The sequence below is a fragment of the Falco cherrug genome, chromosome 18 (genome assembly GCF_023634085.1).
Source record: "Falco cherrug isolate bFalChe1 chromosome 18, bFalChe1.pri, whole genome shotgun sequence".
NCBI classification, from domain to species: Eukaryota; Metazoa; Chordata; class Aves; order Falconiformes; family Falconidae; genus Falco; species Falco cherrug.
Genome location: NC_073714.1, coordinates 4268907 through 4288264, shown reverse-complemented (window position 1 = coordinate 4288264; position 19358 = coordinate 4268907). Strand labels below are relative to the sequence as shown.

At 43.9% G+C, this 19358-nt stretch overlaps 2 protein-coding genes across 3 annotated transcripts in view; one reads left to right on the top strand and one right to left on the bottom strand.

Moving 5' to 3' along the window:
* The first annotated feature begins 2144 nt into the window (after nucleotides 1-2144).
* On the top strand, nucleotides 2145-6341 carry GNRH1 (gonadotropin releasing hormone 1). The gene is made up of 4 exons (XM_055696122.1): nucleotides 2145-2500; nucleotides 2958-3099; nucleotides 3871-3966; nucleotides 5951-6341. Exons 2-4 carry the CDS (start codon nucleotides 2959-2961, stop codon nucleotides 5990-5992), a joined length of 279 nt encoding a protein of 92 aa, XP_055552097.1. The 5' UTR covers nucleotides 2145-2500; nucleotide 2958; the 3' UTR covers nucleotides 5993-6341.
* A 93-nt stretch (nucleotides 6342-6434) lies between these two features.
* DOCK5 (dedicator of cytokinesis 5) overlaps nucleotides 6435-19358 on the bottom strand; it is an 85796-nt gene continuing 72872 nt past the window's right edge. The window contains exons 49-53 of one of the 2 annotated variants that reach the window (XR_008729802.1): nucleotides 19088-19265; nucleotides 16615-16753; nucleotides 15002-15117; nucleotides 7487-12992; nucleotides 6435-7269 (exon numbers count right to left, since the gene is read on the bottom strand). Coding sequence is in view for 1 of the 2 variants with exons in the window: in XM_055696121.1 (XP_055552096.1) it covers nucleotides 12891-12992; nucleotides 15002-15117; nucleotides 16615-16753; nucleotides 19088-19265 (535 nt within the window). In the remaining variant the exon portion in view is untranslated. Of the gene's footprint in view, nucleotides 12993-15001; nucleotides 15118-16614; nucleotides 16754-19087; nucleotides 19266-19358 lie in introns of both variants that reach the window. The other variant, XM_055696121.1, reaches the window with a different exon arrangement.

Genomic DNA, 19358 nt, shown 5'->3' with positions numbered 1-19358 from the left:
CTTCTCAGCTTTTCTTTGTCCCCACCCTTCAGATTTGCTTTATAAAGCAGTTGGAGTCAGAAGCCATAACCACCACTTACATAGCTACGTGCGCTGCGGAGGGATTATCATCACACACAGCTCAAGTTTGTAAGGAAGTGCTAAAGCACAGAAAAAAAACCTGTCCTTGGTCTATAAAGTGCTCTTGAGTTCAGTCTAATGAATTCTGGGGCACAACAGTGACCGTACAAATGCAGCACACAAGTGCTGCGCAGCACCTCGAGAACAAACCCAGAAAAAAACCCGGAGTTTGTTCTTCAGTTTCTCACCTCCAGTGCACATTTTTGGGGTTAGGAACACTGTCTAAAAAGCCTAAGTGACCCAGAGGATTAGGATATGCCTTTCCAACACTTGGGATGAAAGAGGGGTCTCGATTCTTGGAACGGGGATCCATATCCAACCCGACAAGTCCTTGACGTCCACCTAGGTGCTTGGCAGCGGCGGGCATTAAGATTTCTCTCCCCAGAACAGAACAACTAGCGCACTTGCAAGGTCTGGGAGCAATTCTGAAAAGCCTCCCTCACCCACACTCGGGTGTCTGGAAACTTAACGAGTTCAGGTGGTAAAACCCCAGCCTGACACTGACGGTTTGCGAGAGCACAAAGCTGGGACCTGCCTGCCAAGCCCAGACCGAAGCACCCCCGGAGCCCGGGTCGCACCCCTGCTCGCACTCCACCACCATCAGTGGTTTGTGGTTGCCTTAAAACGGGGCCATAAAAGTATCTGTGGGCAAATAAAGAGAGTTGTCACCTTCCTTCTCACCGCCCGGCTCCTTCAGGTAACAGGACGGTGGCCCAGAGCTGAAGTGCCATCAAGAGTGGTTCCAAAGAATGTCTATCAATATGGCGATAGGAGCTTTATAGAGATAAATATATATAAAAACCCCCAGTATTTTTATATATATATAAACCCAGTATTTATATATATAAATATATATTAAAAATAGTATATATATATAAAAAAAAATATATATATAGTATATATATAGTGGGCAGCAGCCCACTCCCCCTGCAGCTACGGGCCCTTCTGACACGCTCCCCTAGGTCAGTGTTGCAGCCCTAACAGGAACCTGTGGAGAAACAAACTTACTGAAAGAAATGAAGGGCAGACTGCCATTAGTCCTAGCTTAAAACACTCATTAGTAAGAGGTGCAATTACTGGGCTAAGCAGGCCTCCTTCCCTCTTTGAGTGCCATCCCTCAGGATGAACAAAATCTTCTGTTCGCCTTGAAATAACCTTAATTTTTGCTAGGGAAGGAAGGAGTCCTAAAACACTGGTACGGGAGAATCTCCCACAAGTGATGTGCCCACGCAGAGGTAACCTTTCTCCCACGGAAACAAACTATTTTCACAGCTTGATCAGTTTATCGGCTGAAATTAAATGTTGGCTACTCCGGCCACGAGTGGGAGAAGCATTAGAGCAGGAAGAATTACTCTGTGCTAGAGTCACTAAATCCTCCTTACATTATTTACTTACTAATCCATTAATCTCAAAGAGGTCACGGGAGCAGGAAGAGAGGATGTTTGAAGAACGCTGAACACGATCCATTCAGCTGCACACAAAACAGTGCACAGCAAGTCGAAATAGCTGCCAGGTGGATAAAAAATAAATAATTCCGTTTCTGCAGTCAAATTTACTGACTGTAACTCCTGCATGCAGACTCCTATCAACTCCTTTATAAAACTGCAGCGCGTAAACCCTCATGAGTCTGAGAGAACGAAGAACATGTGTGCGCACACACATATAAATGTATATAAAATCCAAAATAATAGTGTCTGGGAGCCCTGTTCATGAGACTCCATTGTGACAACAAAGCATGTTTACAGTCTGATATACTTGTCCATTTGATCCATTTAACAGTACTTTGCATTTTATAGAGCAAAGAATACCGAGGCACCTTAATTGAAGGATCGAGGAGGCGGACTTTCAAAGGAATGTGCAAAAATGCTCCGTGTGCTTGTGCGACCACAGGCTCTTGTTTATGCCCCGAAGGACTGTTTCCTTCACACCTGATTTACAGAGATGACAGTGAATTTCAATTTCAAGTCCTGGAAGTCTCAACAAATTCAAACTCACCCGAGAACTTTCACTTAAAAATTAGAAGCCACTGAAAGAAAAGACTGTGTCTTTTCCACAGGATAAAGTGGAATTCCGCTGGCTTTGAATGTCAGATTTACAGCCTCTTAAAAGGAAGGCTCTTACTTTTACGGCTCTTCGAGAAAAACAACCGAATTTAATAGCTACACCAGGGGTGTTCCAATTATGTGCTTTACTCCTGCTGCATTACAGCGATTTTAAGAACAAAATTGCAGCCTGTGCGATAGAATTAGATAAAGTTACCTGCTGTGAAAGGTTTGGCATTGGGGTGGTTGTATATAAAAGTGAGATGGCAGGCGTACTTGCAAGACATTTTCGGACGGAGAAGAGCTGGAGTTATTCTGCCACCTGTCTCAGCAAGCAGGTAACGTGTTTGAACTACGTACCGTACTCCCTTTTTACCTACTCAGTGCTTACAGGTGCTTGTATTTGAAGCAACTTGCATTAGGAGGAGACTGCAAAGAGCACTTTTGGAGGAGCAGGGACGTGAGAACAGAAACCAGCTAAACCAAACACATCTGCCAAATAACAGGGACTTCCATGGAACCTCTGAGGTCCAGACATTCCTAAAACTCTGACAGGGTATCCAACCCCCCTCATTAAGATCTTCATCCAAATTTTTTCAGATGCTAAATCTCTTCATAATGAGCTAATCCACACTTTGAGAGGCTCAAAATTCCGCTGTGGCTCAGACACAGGCACGAGGCCACCCGGGTGCAGAAGATCGCAACCGGAGAGCCAGAAACGTAACATTTTCATAATGCTGCAAGCTAAAACCGGAGCTGTCACGATGATCAGAAAGTTGTTTTGTTCTCTCACAGGATGGAGAAGTCCAGGAAGATCTTTGTCAGTGTCCTCCTGTTCGTCATGTCTGTGGAAATCTGCTTGGCTCAACACTGGTCTTACGGCCTGCAACCAGGAGGAAAAAGGAATGCCGAAAACCTGGCGGAGTCATTTCAAGAGGTAGGTTCCAGGTTGTAAAACAAGCCCGTTGTTTTCGCTAGGACCCTTTTCCTGTAAAAAATGCCAGCAAAAAAGGGGTGACACAGGCTTTACTGGATCTCTGTCTCTTTCCCCCCAAACGTACACCCCTCTGTGCATACCCACGCACCTTTCTTTAACGTAATAATGGGAAAGTAGTTGGCATTAGGGCAAGATGAGGGCTGAGAGCCTTGCCTGAAGAGCAGCGCTGTCTGCTGCGGAGGCAGGGACCTGGGCGGCCTGCTTTGAAGGAGAGGTGGAAGTCTGAGCTCCAGCTTAAACCCCATTTCACCCTCTCCCTAAACTGCAGCCATACCCCGATGGGCTGTTTTACGGTAACGTTCACCCGCTTCAGCTGGCATGTGGTAACCGACCAGATCATAGGATCCTTGGGGTTGGGAAAGACCTTGAAGATCAAGTCCCGCCACTAACCCAGCACTGCCCACCTCTCAACCACGTCCCCAAGCGCCACATCTACACAGCTTTTAAATACCCCCGGCGATGGTGACTCGATTAAAAGACAATGCAGATGTGGAAGGTTCTGCCAACCAGGGGCTTTCCCATCCTTTCTAATACTTCATGTGTAGTCCCTCACAGCAGTACTTCCAGCATCCTGATTTTAAGTTTGCTGCAGCACCTGGGAAAGAGGTGGGTATCGGTTGTGCAGTGGAACAGTTTCATCTTCATCTGTAACTAAAGTTGCTTTAGCAGAAAAATCTCCTTTCATGAAGGCTGTATCACTTCCCAATCCAGATTGCAAATGAAATGGAAAAATTAGGGGAAGCGCAGAAGACTGAATGCCCAGGCTCGTACCAGCGTTCCAGGTTCAGTGATCTGAGGGAAGCCATGGTAAGTAACATGGGTTTTCCTTTTATCATCCTGGGAAAATCAGGGGACTGGTCCAGGCTGGGACAGCGCGTGGAGGGAAGGGACAAAAGGTGGTGGAGAAGGAGGAAGAGACATGCAAGTTTAGTGCACATGTGGCCATGCTGGCTCTGCCCTTATTATCTGCATCGTTCTCCAGTGCCTCAGAGCTACAGTCCTAGGACAGGGCTACATTATTCTTATGCTTCCCTTGGAGCAATGTCATTACTCCCTCAATTAAAAACAAAATAAAGTCAAACACATTCTACCTTAATACAAATCTATGCAGCATTCACAGATGCTTAACTTCAAAGGCGCACTTTGCCAGCTAAAGGATCCAGCCATATGGAAGCTGCTGCTCCCAAGGTCCCCAGACTGGGAAATGTATTTTCCATTAGATGCTCTAATGCAATGACAGCAGCGGCTTCACATGCAAACCAACTGCCACGGAAAGAACACTCCCCAGCAAAAATGTGCTCTTTAATTAATATAGCAACACCTTGATCAGGCCAGATGGTCACCACTTTCTGGGAAGCGTCTCTGAGCTGTCCTAAAAGTTGAAACACTCAATCTGTACTTCATTTTTGAAGCCAAGGCCAAAAGTTTCAAGTACGCACTCTAGCCTTCCACTGAAATCTGGCCTGAATAAAGGCTCATAAACTCTGTAACAGCAATGCAGACAGGTCAGAGCCTGACTTCCATTGGATTTTCACACAGAAACTACCTAAACAACAGGGCTTTTTAGGTCACCTTTAATGCTGTTTCTACTGAATATAAAATGGAATCTTTGTGCGTGACTCTGGCTTCCAACAGCAGCGCTACCTGCAGAATAAAGAGCCAGCAACAGTAATTTTTTTTTGTTTGTTTACTACAAGAGACTATATTAGGCAGGCAAAGATACCAGAATAATTATCAGGATATTTCAAATGAGTCCTTGACACTTCTTGCTCACTGAGGGCAACTTGGCCTGTCTTTGCTGAGCTTAAGACACTCCCCACTCCCCAATAATATTCTTAAGTTTGTTCAGAAAGAGCCAGTAATCTTGCACATAAATGTAAAAAGGTCTAAGCCTCTGCACCAAACACTAGTTTGCATGTCTTCTTCCTGTAGCATAGTCTGAATTACGTGCCCTTCTTATTTTGAGCTGCTTGATGACACCGAAAACAAGTTCAGCTTTTTCCAGATGCAGCTTTTCCGATGTGCCACATTCCTGGAGTTGCTACAGGAACATTATGCAATAAAAGGGGAGGTGTCTGGCAATGATCCACCCCGTGGAAAAACTTTTTAAATCGATTTCCATAATTTCCTGGAGAAGCTGGTAGCGAGCACAAACAAAAATACACCTAGCTAAGGCACGTAAGGGGAAAAAAATAACACGCTCAGACAATGCTTCTATCCAAACCACTTCAGGCTTTCAGCTGGGAGGGAAGAACATAAAGAAAGAGTCAAGTAGGAGACCAGGTCCAGCAGTACATGCCGCAGGAACACGATTTCCAGTTGAACAGTCCTAAGGTACACAGGGAGTGGTAACAGGGCAACTGTGGCACTCCACAAAGACCCTGTAATACTCTGGCCAGCACAGCTTTCGTGTCTCTGGTCTCTTGGCCAACTGCTTAAGCTGACCGAGACATTCTACATACCGATGCTTTGTGCATGTTCACTCTCCTTGTCCTAAGCTGCTGTCAAAGCGTAGCGTTCAACAGCTGCTGGTGGACCCATTAACAGATGTAAACATGGTCCTGCACTTTGGGATGAAAAGGGCCATTATAAGCGTCAGTTACATTATACTGCACGATCAGATCCATGGGCAGGTGGCAGAGAGATCAGGTTGGGTCAGATTTATATCGCTCTAATCCTCCTTCCAATGGAGACCACGCTATGAATATTTTAGCATCTGACCAGGCGTTAAAATTCCATCATCAAAGTTATTTCTTCTCTTCAAAAAAAGTGTTATGATTTGTATTTACAGGAAAGTCTGATCGAAGGAGAAGCTAGACGAAAGAATATTTAAACCCCGAAAGCGAAACGGAACAACAGACCCAGAATAAAATTTCAAAGCTATGTTAAAATCAATTTCTCTTCCAACGGCCTTTGCTTAGACTGCATTATGTGAATAAATACTCTGAAGTTGCATTCAAATAGTAGAAGATAACTGTTGTGTGGATTAGATTACTAGTTTACGTGTAAAAAGAGCAACATTCTGGTCCAGCAGTGGGGACTCAGCAGCACAGGGTCTGCTTTGTGTCCTGCAATGAAAACTTGGACGTGACAGCTTTTGTTTCACATGTACAGACAACGCCTGGACAAAGGCACTGTCTGATCTCACTAGTCTCTGGATAAAACGGTAGTACAACTTTGTTAAAAATCAAGAATAAACTTACTGTTGGAATTAATTCCACTCCCACTTCAATAGCCCATGTATGAGACACTTTCATATACTCTTTTCTTACTGGTTCACGCATTAAAAACTACATTTATTTTAAAAAGGTATTTACAAACTTTACAACAGTTAATATATTTTAAAAAAAAACATGAAAATTTATACACCTTGCTTTACAGACTTAGTAAATCATATGTCATGTACCCAGAGAGATGCAGACTCTCTTTCCAAAGCTTAGCTCCTACTCTGTTCTTCAGAGCCAGTTTAAAAGCTGTATCTTTTGCTGATTCAATTAAAGAAAGGGGGGGGGGGGGGGGGGGGGGGTATTTGCAGTCCGCAGAGGTGGGTGTTTAGTTTAGCTAAAGGATCACATCCAGGATCTCAAAACACATTCACAAAAACACGTTACACAATATCCATATTCTCCTGAATTCAAGACAAACATACCCAAAGGTTTAACACGTCATGAACCCTTTATAATACCGACAATAAAAAACAGACATCAATTAATACCATGCATGTTAGGGCTGAATTTCAGAGCTGCTGAGGACTTACACCTCTGTTTAAAAAAAGACAAAACCTGCAGACCATGCATGTGAAAAACAGGTTCCAAGCATGCAGTCATGCACATCCAGGGATTTCTCTGACAGCCTGAAACCTGAACCATCAGACCAATACAGCATAAACAGATGCTTTTCACCTTTTGTTAAGCTCCTCTGTGTTCCTTTGTGTGATCTCTGTTAGTGCCCTAAAGGTGCTTTACTGTTAAAAGGAGCAGATTAGGTGAACCTCACCTGCTTTTGAAAAGCCCCTCTCCTGCCATGCAATGAAATCCCATTACTGGTTTACTTTTTTCTTTCTGATGTAGTCCTAGGAAAAGCTCATCCTGGTCCACTAGATAATTTGGTCTGCAACAGTAAATGTAAGATAAGAGGTTTTAATTAAAAGAGACAAAAAAAAATATTGAAAGAAGGTAGTAATGGGTCAGGAATGTTTTCACTATATATATATAAAAAAAGATTACAGTTAAATTACAGACATCTTAAACTTATTACTTGCATTTACAATTATAAAAATAAATAAGGAGAGAAAATCTGGGCTGTTATCACTACAAATCTAACTCACTGTTAATCTGTGGAACATCCACTGGGCTGCACAGCGTGAAGGTTATTAGATGCAGGTTCTCAAACCCCACTGCATATACATTACAGGATTTTCTGCCACTGCAGATCACAGAGCTGTTCTCACTGGAACTGGTGTCCTTTCCTAATCCAATAATCCACTGAAATGGAAAGCTGTCTCTTTCTCTCTTCCCCTGGTGTGGATTAGAGCCTGTAACATTTTTAAAGGAATTTATCCCAGCATGACAAATTTTAATTAAAAGCTCCAGAAAACAAGTGTTGAGCATATTTATCAAAAAAAAAAACCAACAAAAAACCCAGCCCTCTAAGACATGAAATTTAACACTAGCTTTGAACAGCACGACTATGAAATGGGATTAGATTTTGTCTTCTCTGCAGACGGGATATTTAACTTTGAGATTTGTTTTATTCAAAACTATGGATCGGCTAGAATTGCTGCTGTTTGCTTTCATTTCTGGTGTGCAGAGATGACATCATTACGGACGAGTCCCCTGCTCCCGTTTTTAGCCCTCCAATTTAAAAGACATGAGATGACATTTCCAAAAGCATCCAATTAACATGGAAAGATGATGCTCATTTTGAAAACTAAGTAGTGAGACCTTAAATTTGCTTTCAAAATTCAGTCTCAGAACTTCAGTCAGGCAGGTACCGTATCAAAGAGCAGGTAGGTAACCGTTAAAAAATAAATAAATCAGGGGTCTGGTGGGATTTCTCTTCAGTGTGGGCACTTAATTCCTCTTAATTAAAATTGGTCAGGCCCCATGCTTATTCACACACTTAAATGCCCAACTGCCTTTCAAAATCTGACACTTAGAAGACAATGCTTTTTTCTAAAACTGGCACGAAGCCCTAAACCATTTAAGCACAGGACCGAAATTCCATCTTGTAGCTCCAAGCAAACTACGCTGAGAATGTAACTCTTGACATACCACAGCCAGCAAAACATTTAAGAAAACCCAACGCCTGTTTGTGAGTGAGTTTGCTGGAAGGCAAGAAGGAGAAGCAGGAAGACTTTACAGCACTTCAGACTCTAGAATACAAATAACGCTTAGAAAGCAAAAAAAAAAAAAAAAAAAAACCAACCAAAAAAAACCTCTCACCATTAAACCCCTTCCTGGCACAGCAAATTTGCATTTTCAGCCCCTAATCTCTCCGGAAGGGAAATGTGCTCACTCTGTCCTTCAGCATCAGCTGTTCCTTCCCCTCCAGCTAAGGGTGATGCCCCCTTGGATGGTGATGACACTTGGACAAGTGTCCATCTGGCCAGAACACAAAGGCAGCCAGAAGAAAAGCCTGGACTGCGTGGACAGCAAAGCCAGAGAAGGAACCTGCCAGGTGAGACAGCGCAACTGCGAGGCAGCGCAGATGGGAAGGGACCTCCCCTGCTTCTTAAGGAGCTAACCCTATAGAAAAAGTACAGTAGAAGCCAAAGATCAAAATAGAAATGAAAGGCCTCTTGAAGCCACTGCTGAAATCACAAAGCACTGAAGCTTCCTGGACTTCTGGGGGCACTGGGGTGCTGCTGGGACTCTCCAGGTGACTTGGGCACCTCGCTGGCTCAGGTATCGGCACAGAGGAGAAAAAACACTGTCCTTATTCCTAATGACTGGCAGCTGCATGATCCAAGGAAGGAAAGGAGGGGAGAGGATAATTAATCACTCCCACGCTAGGTACTCTGTTCATAAACCTAGTCCATAAAACTGCAAACCCCAGCAGTCAGGACCAAGACCCCTCCAGTTACAGAGCATTACGTCAAGTCATTAAAGATCAGCTGAAAAATTCTTCCTGAGGTCAGACTTCCTCTAGAGAGGTTTTTCTGCATGAACCAGTTCCGTCCTCCAGGAAAAAAACAACTGCTGAATGCACAAGGTACACCTACGAGTTAAAGGTTATTAAAGCAGATGAAAAAAAGGCAGGGAAATAAGACTCAAAAGTCACTGGAAACCAAAATACCCAAACCTGATAGCTAGGTGGTCTACCCAGGACCGACAACCCCTTAGCTGGGATTGCTACAGCCTCCTTTGTTTCTGCTGACTTACCAAAGGAGTTAAAAGCCAACCTGCTCTGAAAAGGTACCTAGACCGCGTAACAGGCTGATGTAGGGTAGGGACAGGCACTGAATTAACAGCAGGTGGTGTTCAGATGTGCTTTTCTACAATTGAGATCACGTCCTGCTGTTCTTCCTAAAGCAAAATTCTCACCACAAAGTTCTGGTTCAAGTGAAGTTTCAGAGGATCCTTCAGTTCATGACGTGCAGCAGAAGGCAGACCGAGTTTACAAGAAGAGGAAGAAGCGGACAAAAAACGAAAGACAAGAAAACCCTGTGGTTTTCAAGTCAAGCAGCATCTATGTCCAAGAACATAAGGTGGAGCTGACAGTGCACCAGGGAGAGGGGGTGAACCATGCTCAGGGTGTCCAGAAAGGTTTCCAAGATTTCCCCTGAGAAGGCAACGACCCAGAGGCAGTTGTACATGTGCTACAGCAAACACGACGGCGGGTGCATGCGGCACAACTGCGGCACCACTTCCAACACGTCTCCGGCCTCTCTGTGATGAGAATCTGTGTGACCCCTGGGTGACAGCTGTCTCTTACGGAGCCCTGCAGGCAGCAAAGCCACCACAGCTTCTGCAGGTTTCCTTCACTGAAGCCAACGTAATGCAGAAGAACCAAAGAAAGGACTACTTCTGTCTCAACAACAACAAAAAAAACCAACCCTAGGGTTTCATTGGCTTTATTTTTCCCTGAGAAAGGCTTTGCTGAGAAAAGCTTTCATCAGGTTTAACGACCTTCAATTTTTCAGTAAGGTAATGAAACCCATTTAAGTCATGCAAGCAGCATAATGGTGCAGTGGCCTGCAAAAAACCCCCAACCCAACAGTATTTGTACCTACTACTGTGAGCAACGTCCTCAGCAGCGCTTTTAGTGGGTGTCCCCATCTCCTACCCGATAATCAGAAGCTAAATGAGAGCTACAGTTAACAAGCAAAATTATTTCCTGGAAGAGAGAACCGATGACAGAATATTCATCAATACTGATGATAAATTAAGAGGCCGCAACCTGTAAGCAAACAGCCAAAGTTTTGTGCAGGTTCAGAAACTTGGATCCAAATTCCTCCACTGGTCCCTCTTTATGATGAGGTTTTAGGAAACTTTGGACTTTCCAAAAAGTTTGAATCTAAACTTTGCAGGCAAACTCCCATATTTCCCAAGTTCCACAGTGAAAGAGAACAACAAGTTATGTTTCTCCCTTTCCTGGAAAACATCAGTAAAAAATAACAGCCCCCACAAATGCTGTGTTTATAAACAGGCAGCCACACAGGCAGAATAGCAGGGCAAAATATTCTGCCTGAATGTGACAAGAGAATTAATTCTTCCCAATCAAGAAAACCTCAAATTTCACTGGCTTTGCTGCTGCTGGGAAATGTGGCACCATCAGGCAGCTGCAACGGGGGTCCGGGGGAGAGATATATAAAGATAGTTTCAATTAAATAGCTTGACGAGAAAAGTGAAGTTCTTCACAAGGCATCAGTTCCGAAACAGGCAGTTTAGAGAATCCTGCTCCACACAGCAAAAAAAGAGCTGCGATCTTCAGAGTCACCTAGATCTTCTGAGAGTAGAACAGAATAGAAATGCACTGCAAGCGAATTTTTAACTGAATTGTTTCTGGTTTCAGCAGGACAGAAGTGCCCTGTAAGCCCCCGCCCCAGGGCTGCAGCCCTGATAACAGAGCTCAGAGACACGCAGCCCTGAAAGCTGCAAGATGCATCTGCCATGAGCTAATCGCAACTGGTGACGTCCTGGTTTTTAACCTGGAAGATTTCAGCGGCAGCTCAGGCACAGAGAAATTCTGTGTCTAAGGCCCATCTGGTCCTAATATAACAAAATTTGTGTCAATTTTTTGGTCACTATGCAACTAGGAGGACAGGCTATTCTAACAGTGGGCAACAGCCTTTTCCTGCGCGGATCACGTGAATTTAAAAACCTTAAAACCTAAGATCGTGTCATTTTTTCTCTATACAAGTAGAAAGAGTGATGCTTAGACAGAGCAGGGAATAAACAACTTAAAAGAAAAATTAAACAGTTTATCCCATCCTCCATGGGAAGAAAAGCTGCAGAAAGCTGGACTAATCCAAGCAACAGGAAATTAGGTTAATTAGCAAGTTTTGCACATGCATCCCAGATCTAAACTAGTCCTTGAAGTCTACTGGTGGTTACAAACCTAGGTGAAAGGAGGCTAGGGAACAAAGTGCAAGTACTGCCACAAAGGGGTAAAAAAACAGACAAACAAAAAAAATAAAAAAAAAAAAAAGAGGATGAGAATTATTTATATTTGTGTGAATCCACCCAGCCAAAGTAAAGGTTATAGTTACTATCAGACTTTGTTTCTGAGGTCAGGATGCATAATTAGTTTTGCACACTCTATCCTCTCAGATTTGCTGGTACCAGTATGGTGCTGGTACCAATTCAGCTTCTACTCTTCTACATATTCCCAGGAGAGAAGCAACTTTTTACACCCTATTAAAAAGCAAAAAGATGAAATATTGTACCAAGCCCCAGATACAAGTGCAAACCAAGCAGGTAACATAATGCAGGGAGGAATATCAACTGCTCTGTAGTGTTAAAACCAGAATCAACAGTGAAATTATGACAAAATACTGGTGAACCTAAACTCTCCATTGGGAGCAAGCAACTGCCACGACTCGAGCAGTGATGGTGTAAGGCAGAACGTCTGCCCTTCATCTTAAATACATATGATGACTAGCAGGAAAAAAAAAAAAAAAAGACTTCTTATTCTGCTAACAATGCTCAGGTCTCTGCCTGCAATCAAGAATCTTAGGAGACTGCTCATCATACACCGGCACCTGACATCTCACAACTTCGGAATGGCTGCGGTCTGCTTCGCTTCACGCAGCTCAGGGCTTGGCGATGCTTCAGGGACAGGAGGGATCAGGGCACAAGCACAGCTGTAAAGCTGTACCGAACTTCTGTGCAAATACTGTAGGGCACAGCTCACACTGGCGTGGCTTGTTTCAAACACTGGTGCACATCGCTACCGTGCCAGGTTTACACTAGGAATGAGCTGCCGAAACTGCATCAGCGGAAAAAAAAACCTCAGGAGAGACAAAGACTAAAGACAGACAAGAATTCCAGCAGGGTGACTTCTGCAATGCGATTAGTGTCTCAATACTGGAAAGATGAACCAGAGGTTAGGGAATACAGTCACCAGCACAGTTCCTTTTGGTATTTCCCAAAGAAAACTCCAAGGGGAGTGAACGGAATGGCAGTGAGATCACCCAGCCGTAAGGTCAGAGAGCCCCAGCACGTCAGCAAAAAGAAAACGTCCATTTCACTGCAGGCGCTTGCTGTTACACCAGCAAGTGACGGTCCTCACTGCAAACCTTGCTCGGAAGAGACAACGCTCGATTTTCTGGTTTTTGGGGGTGGCGGGGGAGGCTTGGCTTCACGTCTGCTGGGTAGCGGTGGAGCAACCTGAGAAGGTAAAACAAAAACACACAGAAAAAATAAGCCATTACTGGCAAGTTAGGACATTTTGCTTCACCGAACAAGAAATGCAAGAGGTCCCGTACTACTTGATGTGTTTTTCAGGACCAAATCTTTGAATTCAGCCTCCCTGTACTACATCAAATTGATGACAGGGGCAAACAAGGACAGATCCCCAGGAAATAACAGAAGCAGATGCCTTTTAGTTGCTAGAATATGCTTTAGTTGCAGAAAGACTTTAGTCGCTTCTGACCTGACTTCAAGTCAGAGCCATCTGTCCCTCCGTCCCACCTTTTGTTTATCATTAAAATGGCAATAAACCCATCTTCCTCTAGGTTTCAAAATTCAACTATTTTTATCTTGCTGGTTCGTTGAGCTGCACCAAGTAGGGGCCAAAAGGATGTAAAACGCTTCCAAATCAGAATGCTACAACTAACTCCGTGAAACGGTAGCAAGTGAAGTTCTACTAAGGCATGCCACAGCTTTCCTGCCAGGCACAGGGGCTTGTAGGATGTTTCTAGTTCTTGCAGAAAACTGCACTAGCGGGCTCCTTCAAGTCTCTGCTCTTTTTAAGGGGCATCCTGTAAACAACTGAGATGCAAAAGGCCAGGTGAATGGGAAACTTGTGTGGCTTACCCACTGGCTTAGCCAAAACTGTCAAGATTTCAGGAGTATTTCAGCTGAAGGAGGACAGAGTCAACTTTACAACAACAACGATGTAACAAAACCCTTCAGAAAATACTTTTACAATCTCTCTTTACAGCCCTTTGAATCCTTTTCATTTGGCTGCAAGCCAAGGTCAATGTTGCAAGCCAGAACATGTTAGTAATTAGTTTTCTTACAAGACTCAAGGGAAAGAGGCTCTTTTATTAATCCTCTTGAACCAGTGACTCCCACAGCATCCCTAGGGCTGGCATATTTCTGCCATTCATGACACCTACAGTAGCTATACTGTCCTTTTTCAGAAGCACAGTCAATTCTGACCCAATGAAGGGCAAAATGGAAAACCTCCTATTTATCCCATGCATCAAGGCTTTATGCAGTGTACATCCCTCTCTCTCTAACAGAATTAAGTGATGAGCTCTTTTCTTGTCTTCCTGCGCTGTGAGAGGTAGCATATTTTAAGGGCAGTCATCCTTTAAATTCTTTTGGGGCAAATTCCGGTTCATCTCATTAAGGTACTCTGTAAATCTTCTTTGCAAATCAGACTGGGGAAGACATCCCCCCGCTTTCACAGTTACAAAAGGATGCTTTCTGTTGCTGCACATTGGAGAGCAATTAGTGTCTTGGACCAGAAGCACCTGAATTTCAGGGGCAGAAAAAATGATTCTGATACAATGAGCCGAGTCCTTGCACATTAAGTACCTGTGAGCCGTTGGGCATCCCACAGTGTAAGAGAAACATTAGTGATACAGGGTAAAGAAAAGTGGCAATTTGATGTTCCTAGAAGATACAGGGTAAAGAAAAGTGGCAATTTGATGTTCCTAGAAGGAAACCAACTCCACGAAATGGCGAAAAAGGCTGTGGCTAAGATGGTGATATAATACAGGCTGGTTTAAGTTACTAATGACACATAGTTTGAAAAACTAGATTCTTCTGAGCTGAGGACTCAAAAGGAGACATTTGTAATTTCTGCAGATGTGTGAATTCTTTCCCCTTCTTTTTCAAGACCAGATTACTGCGCTATTTCACATTGATCATGTTTTTGAAACTTTTCAATCATTGTGCTTTGTTTTCAATATATCTTCCCACCCCCACACACAGTTTGCCTAACCGAGGACAACACAACTCCCACTTGGAAAAGAAGGGACTGCACTTGATGGCCTTCTCCTGAAGCAAAAAACTTTTTTTATTCTTTTGTGGTTTCAGGGAGTGAACCAGTAAAATGATTAGACAAGTTTCAAGTAGCACCACCCTAGAAGCAGCTTGGAAAATTCCACTGGCGTTTCTTTCTCAAAAGCTGTTCTCCAAAAAAGTGTCAGCTCTCATTTCCTTACCTCCACAGAATTCCTCGGGTTGCTGTTCTCATAGGGTTTGCTTTTGGGCGGAGGTGGGGGTGGGGTGCTCGGTAAGCTAGAAGTTGCCAATCCATCAGCTTGCAATGAGGGAAAACCTAGAAGCAACAACAATAATAAGAAAAGACATTAAAGTAGGTGGAAAGGGAATGGGAAATGGGATCGACCATGTAGAATTTTAAGGGAGATTCACTTCAGATCTCGTGCTTTTGATCTGCTAACAGTTCTCTGCTGTAGCAGCTAAACCCAAATGGATCTGTCAAAGTCAAGTCACAGTTGTATCTCCCTGAAGTTCAAAATGCCCAGAAGAGTTCCATCTTCATCAAATGAATCTAAGCGTATGTGAAAAATGCATGCCTGAGAGAACAGAAAATTGAATCCATTATCACATCTGCAACGTTCACTGGGGTCTCCTTTCAGCCTGGGCCTCAACCTGAGAATTCACTTTGATTTTAACTCCAGTTGATGGAGTAGATAAGTACCCAAACTTCAGAAGAATTCCTGCGAAGCTGTCCTGGTACTAATGGCAATTAAAACCGCTTGCTAAGTAGAAGAGTGAGGTTTCACATTCCTTTCGCATATCTTTCTTCATATAGTATTCCTGCATTTGTTTGTGTTTCTCGTTGTCTCCCCACTCCTGATACCCATTTTTTTGGTTTTAACCCTCTCACGATAGTTTTATGCTTGTTTAGTACATTATCTATACTGGATTCTGACTTTATCTATACTGGACACTGAATTTATAGCCACCTAAGAGGAAGGACAGTCAGGTCCTACACATGATCTTCTGTTCTTTTAAAAAAAACAGCAGTAGAGGGAGAAATGCAACGACAAGCAAGGAAGCTGTCAGTGGTGACACTGGAGCTGTATTTTTACTTCAGCCGTATTTATATGTTGCTCCAGAATTAACGACAGGGCTTACTGGAAAGTAACTGCGCCAATTAGTCATTTTGCTTATTGTTCAAGATAAATTCCGTCTCTTTCAGGTGTAACATTTACCAGTGAGTTTCCAAGCTGCAGTGCAACTTCTAAAACTTTTTTGCCACGTGATGAGGGTTATTGTTCGTTAATTAACAAAGCCTTCAGGGCTTGCAGAGAAAAAATTCAGCCTCGGAGCTGATCGGAAATACCGTGCTGGATGGCTGCGGTTCCATCCAGCGAATTCACAGGAGATAATCCTCTACTATGTGCTGCAGCCGCCTGACGGGATGCATTTACAAGCATCTACACTGATGACACGTGACGTTCACCTTGAAGTTCAATATACCTTCCCACAAACCAGTACGGGAGAAAACAAAAAAGAAACTGAAAAAGATCAAAACTGTTCTCTGGAATTTCTCTGATATACTCAATTTTAACAAGCGATACGTAAGTCACAAGTATGACTGCCGTGCCTTTGATAACACTGCCAAATTCTGTTATCTCACCAAGATATCTACCAACATTAATAGCACACAGTCGCTTTCTGTGAACGACTGCAGGGCAGTTCTTCCCTCTTTCCCTCGCCAGTGAGGCTTCCCCAGCAAACACACAGTAATTCCTACTGCCAGGTACGGCCCCGACGGATGCGGCAGCTGCTCTGTAACAGAACTCACTTTGGGTTCTCGGGGTTTTGGGAGTGATGGGTGGCGGGCTGCGAGGCGTTGGCTGCTGGAGTGAGGAACCCTGAAGCAAAGTCAGTCTGTTGTCTCCCAGCTGAAGACTCTTTGGCCTTTGTGCTTTTCCTGACATGCCCTGGTTGAAACAAAGAGCAAACCAAACTTTTAGCAGTCAGCAAGGTGGCTGCACGAACATCAGCTCATCAGACCCGACACAAAGGCATCAACACGCTCCAGAAAAGCCGAGCAGGAGGAGGGAAGGTGCATTCAGGTGAAACGTGAGAGTGAAACCACCGCACTGGCTAAGCCATGTCAGAAGGCATATGCTGTGCTCCTCCGACACCTCCAGTGTTCTGTGGGACCTTACTAACTGGGTATCAATCGTAAACTGTTTTTAACAACCTTAGTGCATTAACTAAGAAGGGAAGACATCAGGCTGAAAAACTGCGGCACTTGATTAGCAGTTCTGTGAACAAATGTGGGGTTGGGGGGAGAAAAAACTTTTTTCCAAGAAGAATAAAAGATGATATTCTGGGTGCAAGCCAGGACAGCTGGTATCATCCAGCATACCCTTAGCGCTGTGAAACAAGTCTCAACCAGGCTTTACAGAGCAAATCCCTAGCAACTGGGACTCGGGAGATGTCGTTCCAGTTCCTTCCAGCGTCACACACGTCTTCTGCGCTCTTCAGGCCGCCAGAACAAGGAGCCAAGAGTCCAATGCAAGAATATGATGGTCCTTTTAAATAATAATTTATTGCTTTACGGAGAAGGCTGTCACTATAATTACTGGGCTCTTTTAGAGATCTGCGGGGTGAGAAATACTGAACTGCTCAACTGAAGGGACCACACGCTGGTGTACAGTGAATATAAAACTTAAAAAGACCAAAGCTGCTGGACATACAGCAAGCCTTTGGTTCCCTCTGGCTTTCAAGCTCCCGAGCAGCTTAGTCAAGAGCTGCATAAAATCAGTCTGTCCAACTCTTGTGCTGCACGACGCAGCTATGGAACAGACCCGCTATAAAGAACAGCTTTCCCTGCACTCTGCAATGTTGTTAAGCAGGAGTCGAACCCTTGACGGCTCATTTGCTCCAGTAAGCTGATCACACATGGAATCTGCCCTCAGAGACACGAGGGGAGCAGGGAGGGTGCGTCTTCTGTTTTGCATCTCGCTGCAACGCAAAGTCTTGGACAGACATGCCTTACTGTCCTAGCGAACCGGCCGATACAGATGGGCTTCCTCCCAGATCTTTTCTCTCGAGTTGTACTTAATAAAGTGATCAGCATCTGACATCACAGTTTGTGGGTTAAACCCGTTTAATTCAACGGCAGCTCTTCCAGGGGCAGAGGGCCAGGCCTCCTGGACCACTCATATTTACAACCCCAGATTTTCCACTTGAGTGGGAAGCCTGTCAATACCGAACGACCTGATTCTAGAACCAAGTTCCCCTTTTCATAAACAAGCTGCAGACTCCAAGTGCTGGCAGCATCACTCAGATTTGATGAGAATTCCTGAATATATAGCAGCATAACCTGTTCCTGCCAGATTCAGTTGAGAGCTTGGGAGAGAAAGGGAAATAGAAGAACTCATGTTTTCTCATTATTTATGCAGCCTGTGTTAAGTCAAATCAGTATCACTGAGCCATTGGCTTAAATACTCAGATCCCTAATTCTCGCATACTCTGTGACAGTGTAACACAGTCTTTGCACAAAGCAGGATAGTACTCCAAGGTCATACAACTCTACTTTTGGGCTGAAACTTATCCATTTGTATTAGGTGATCATTCCAAATCCCACTGTCAACCTTAACGCTTAACAGTCTCCAACACATTCCTCATTATAATGCTCCTGTGGGGGTATAGATTCTCTTTTATTCCTCTCCTGCAAATAATCTGCTCAAGGAGTAAACACTCCTGCCCTCACACAGGAGGTCTGGAGCAGAGTACAGGCTGGAAGAACCAGTTTTTCAGTCCCAAGCTGGTGACCTAACTAGGAGATCTTTTTTCATCTCCCCAGTCTATCAAACTGATCTTCACCTTACAGCACATTTGATTTGTGCAGTGATGCTGACTGATAGCAGCTGAACATCTGGCTTGCCAGCTGGATTTTGGAGTGGGCTAGCAGTATCTGTTTGCTCCAACAACAACAGAACAATTCTACGTGGTGCTGAGTGCACCACACAGTCCTCGGCTCCTAAAAAGGAACAAGAGCACTGAGCACCTAGATGAAACACCGGTGCCTCCTGTTTCCAGTTTGTACCTTAAGCCAAACTGCAGTTGGGTCTGTGACACAAGTTTTCCAAATAAAAAAAAAGTCAGAATTAATCAGATGACCAAGGCTTTTGGTATTTGAACCCCTCCCACCATTTAATGAAGTTCCCAATGACAAGCATGGCTGAAAGGAACAGAAACTCTACAATCTCCTGCTGTGGATTTTATTATTGCTTTTTTAATTGTTTTTTTTTTTTTTTTACCATTTTGGAAGTCAGCTCCGTTTCTGGCTCCTTCTCTACAATAACCTGAGACTTGCTAATACTCCACTCCTTCCGCTTCAGTTTGCTAATCCGGTTATCACCATCATCCTTCATGGGCAAATCTTCAGCTCTGGGTCCTGCTGATATTCTTCTCTCCAAGAGAGGCTCCAGAATAGATCTGTGGCCCACACCAAAACAGCAAAAAAGCACGAAACATTAGTCCACCAGACATTTAAAGCACTGTCTGTTAAAAAGCTGTGATCTCTTTGTC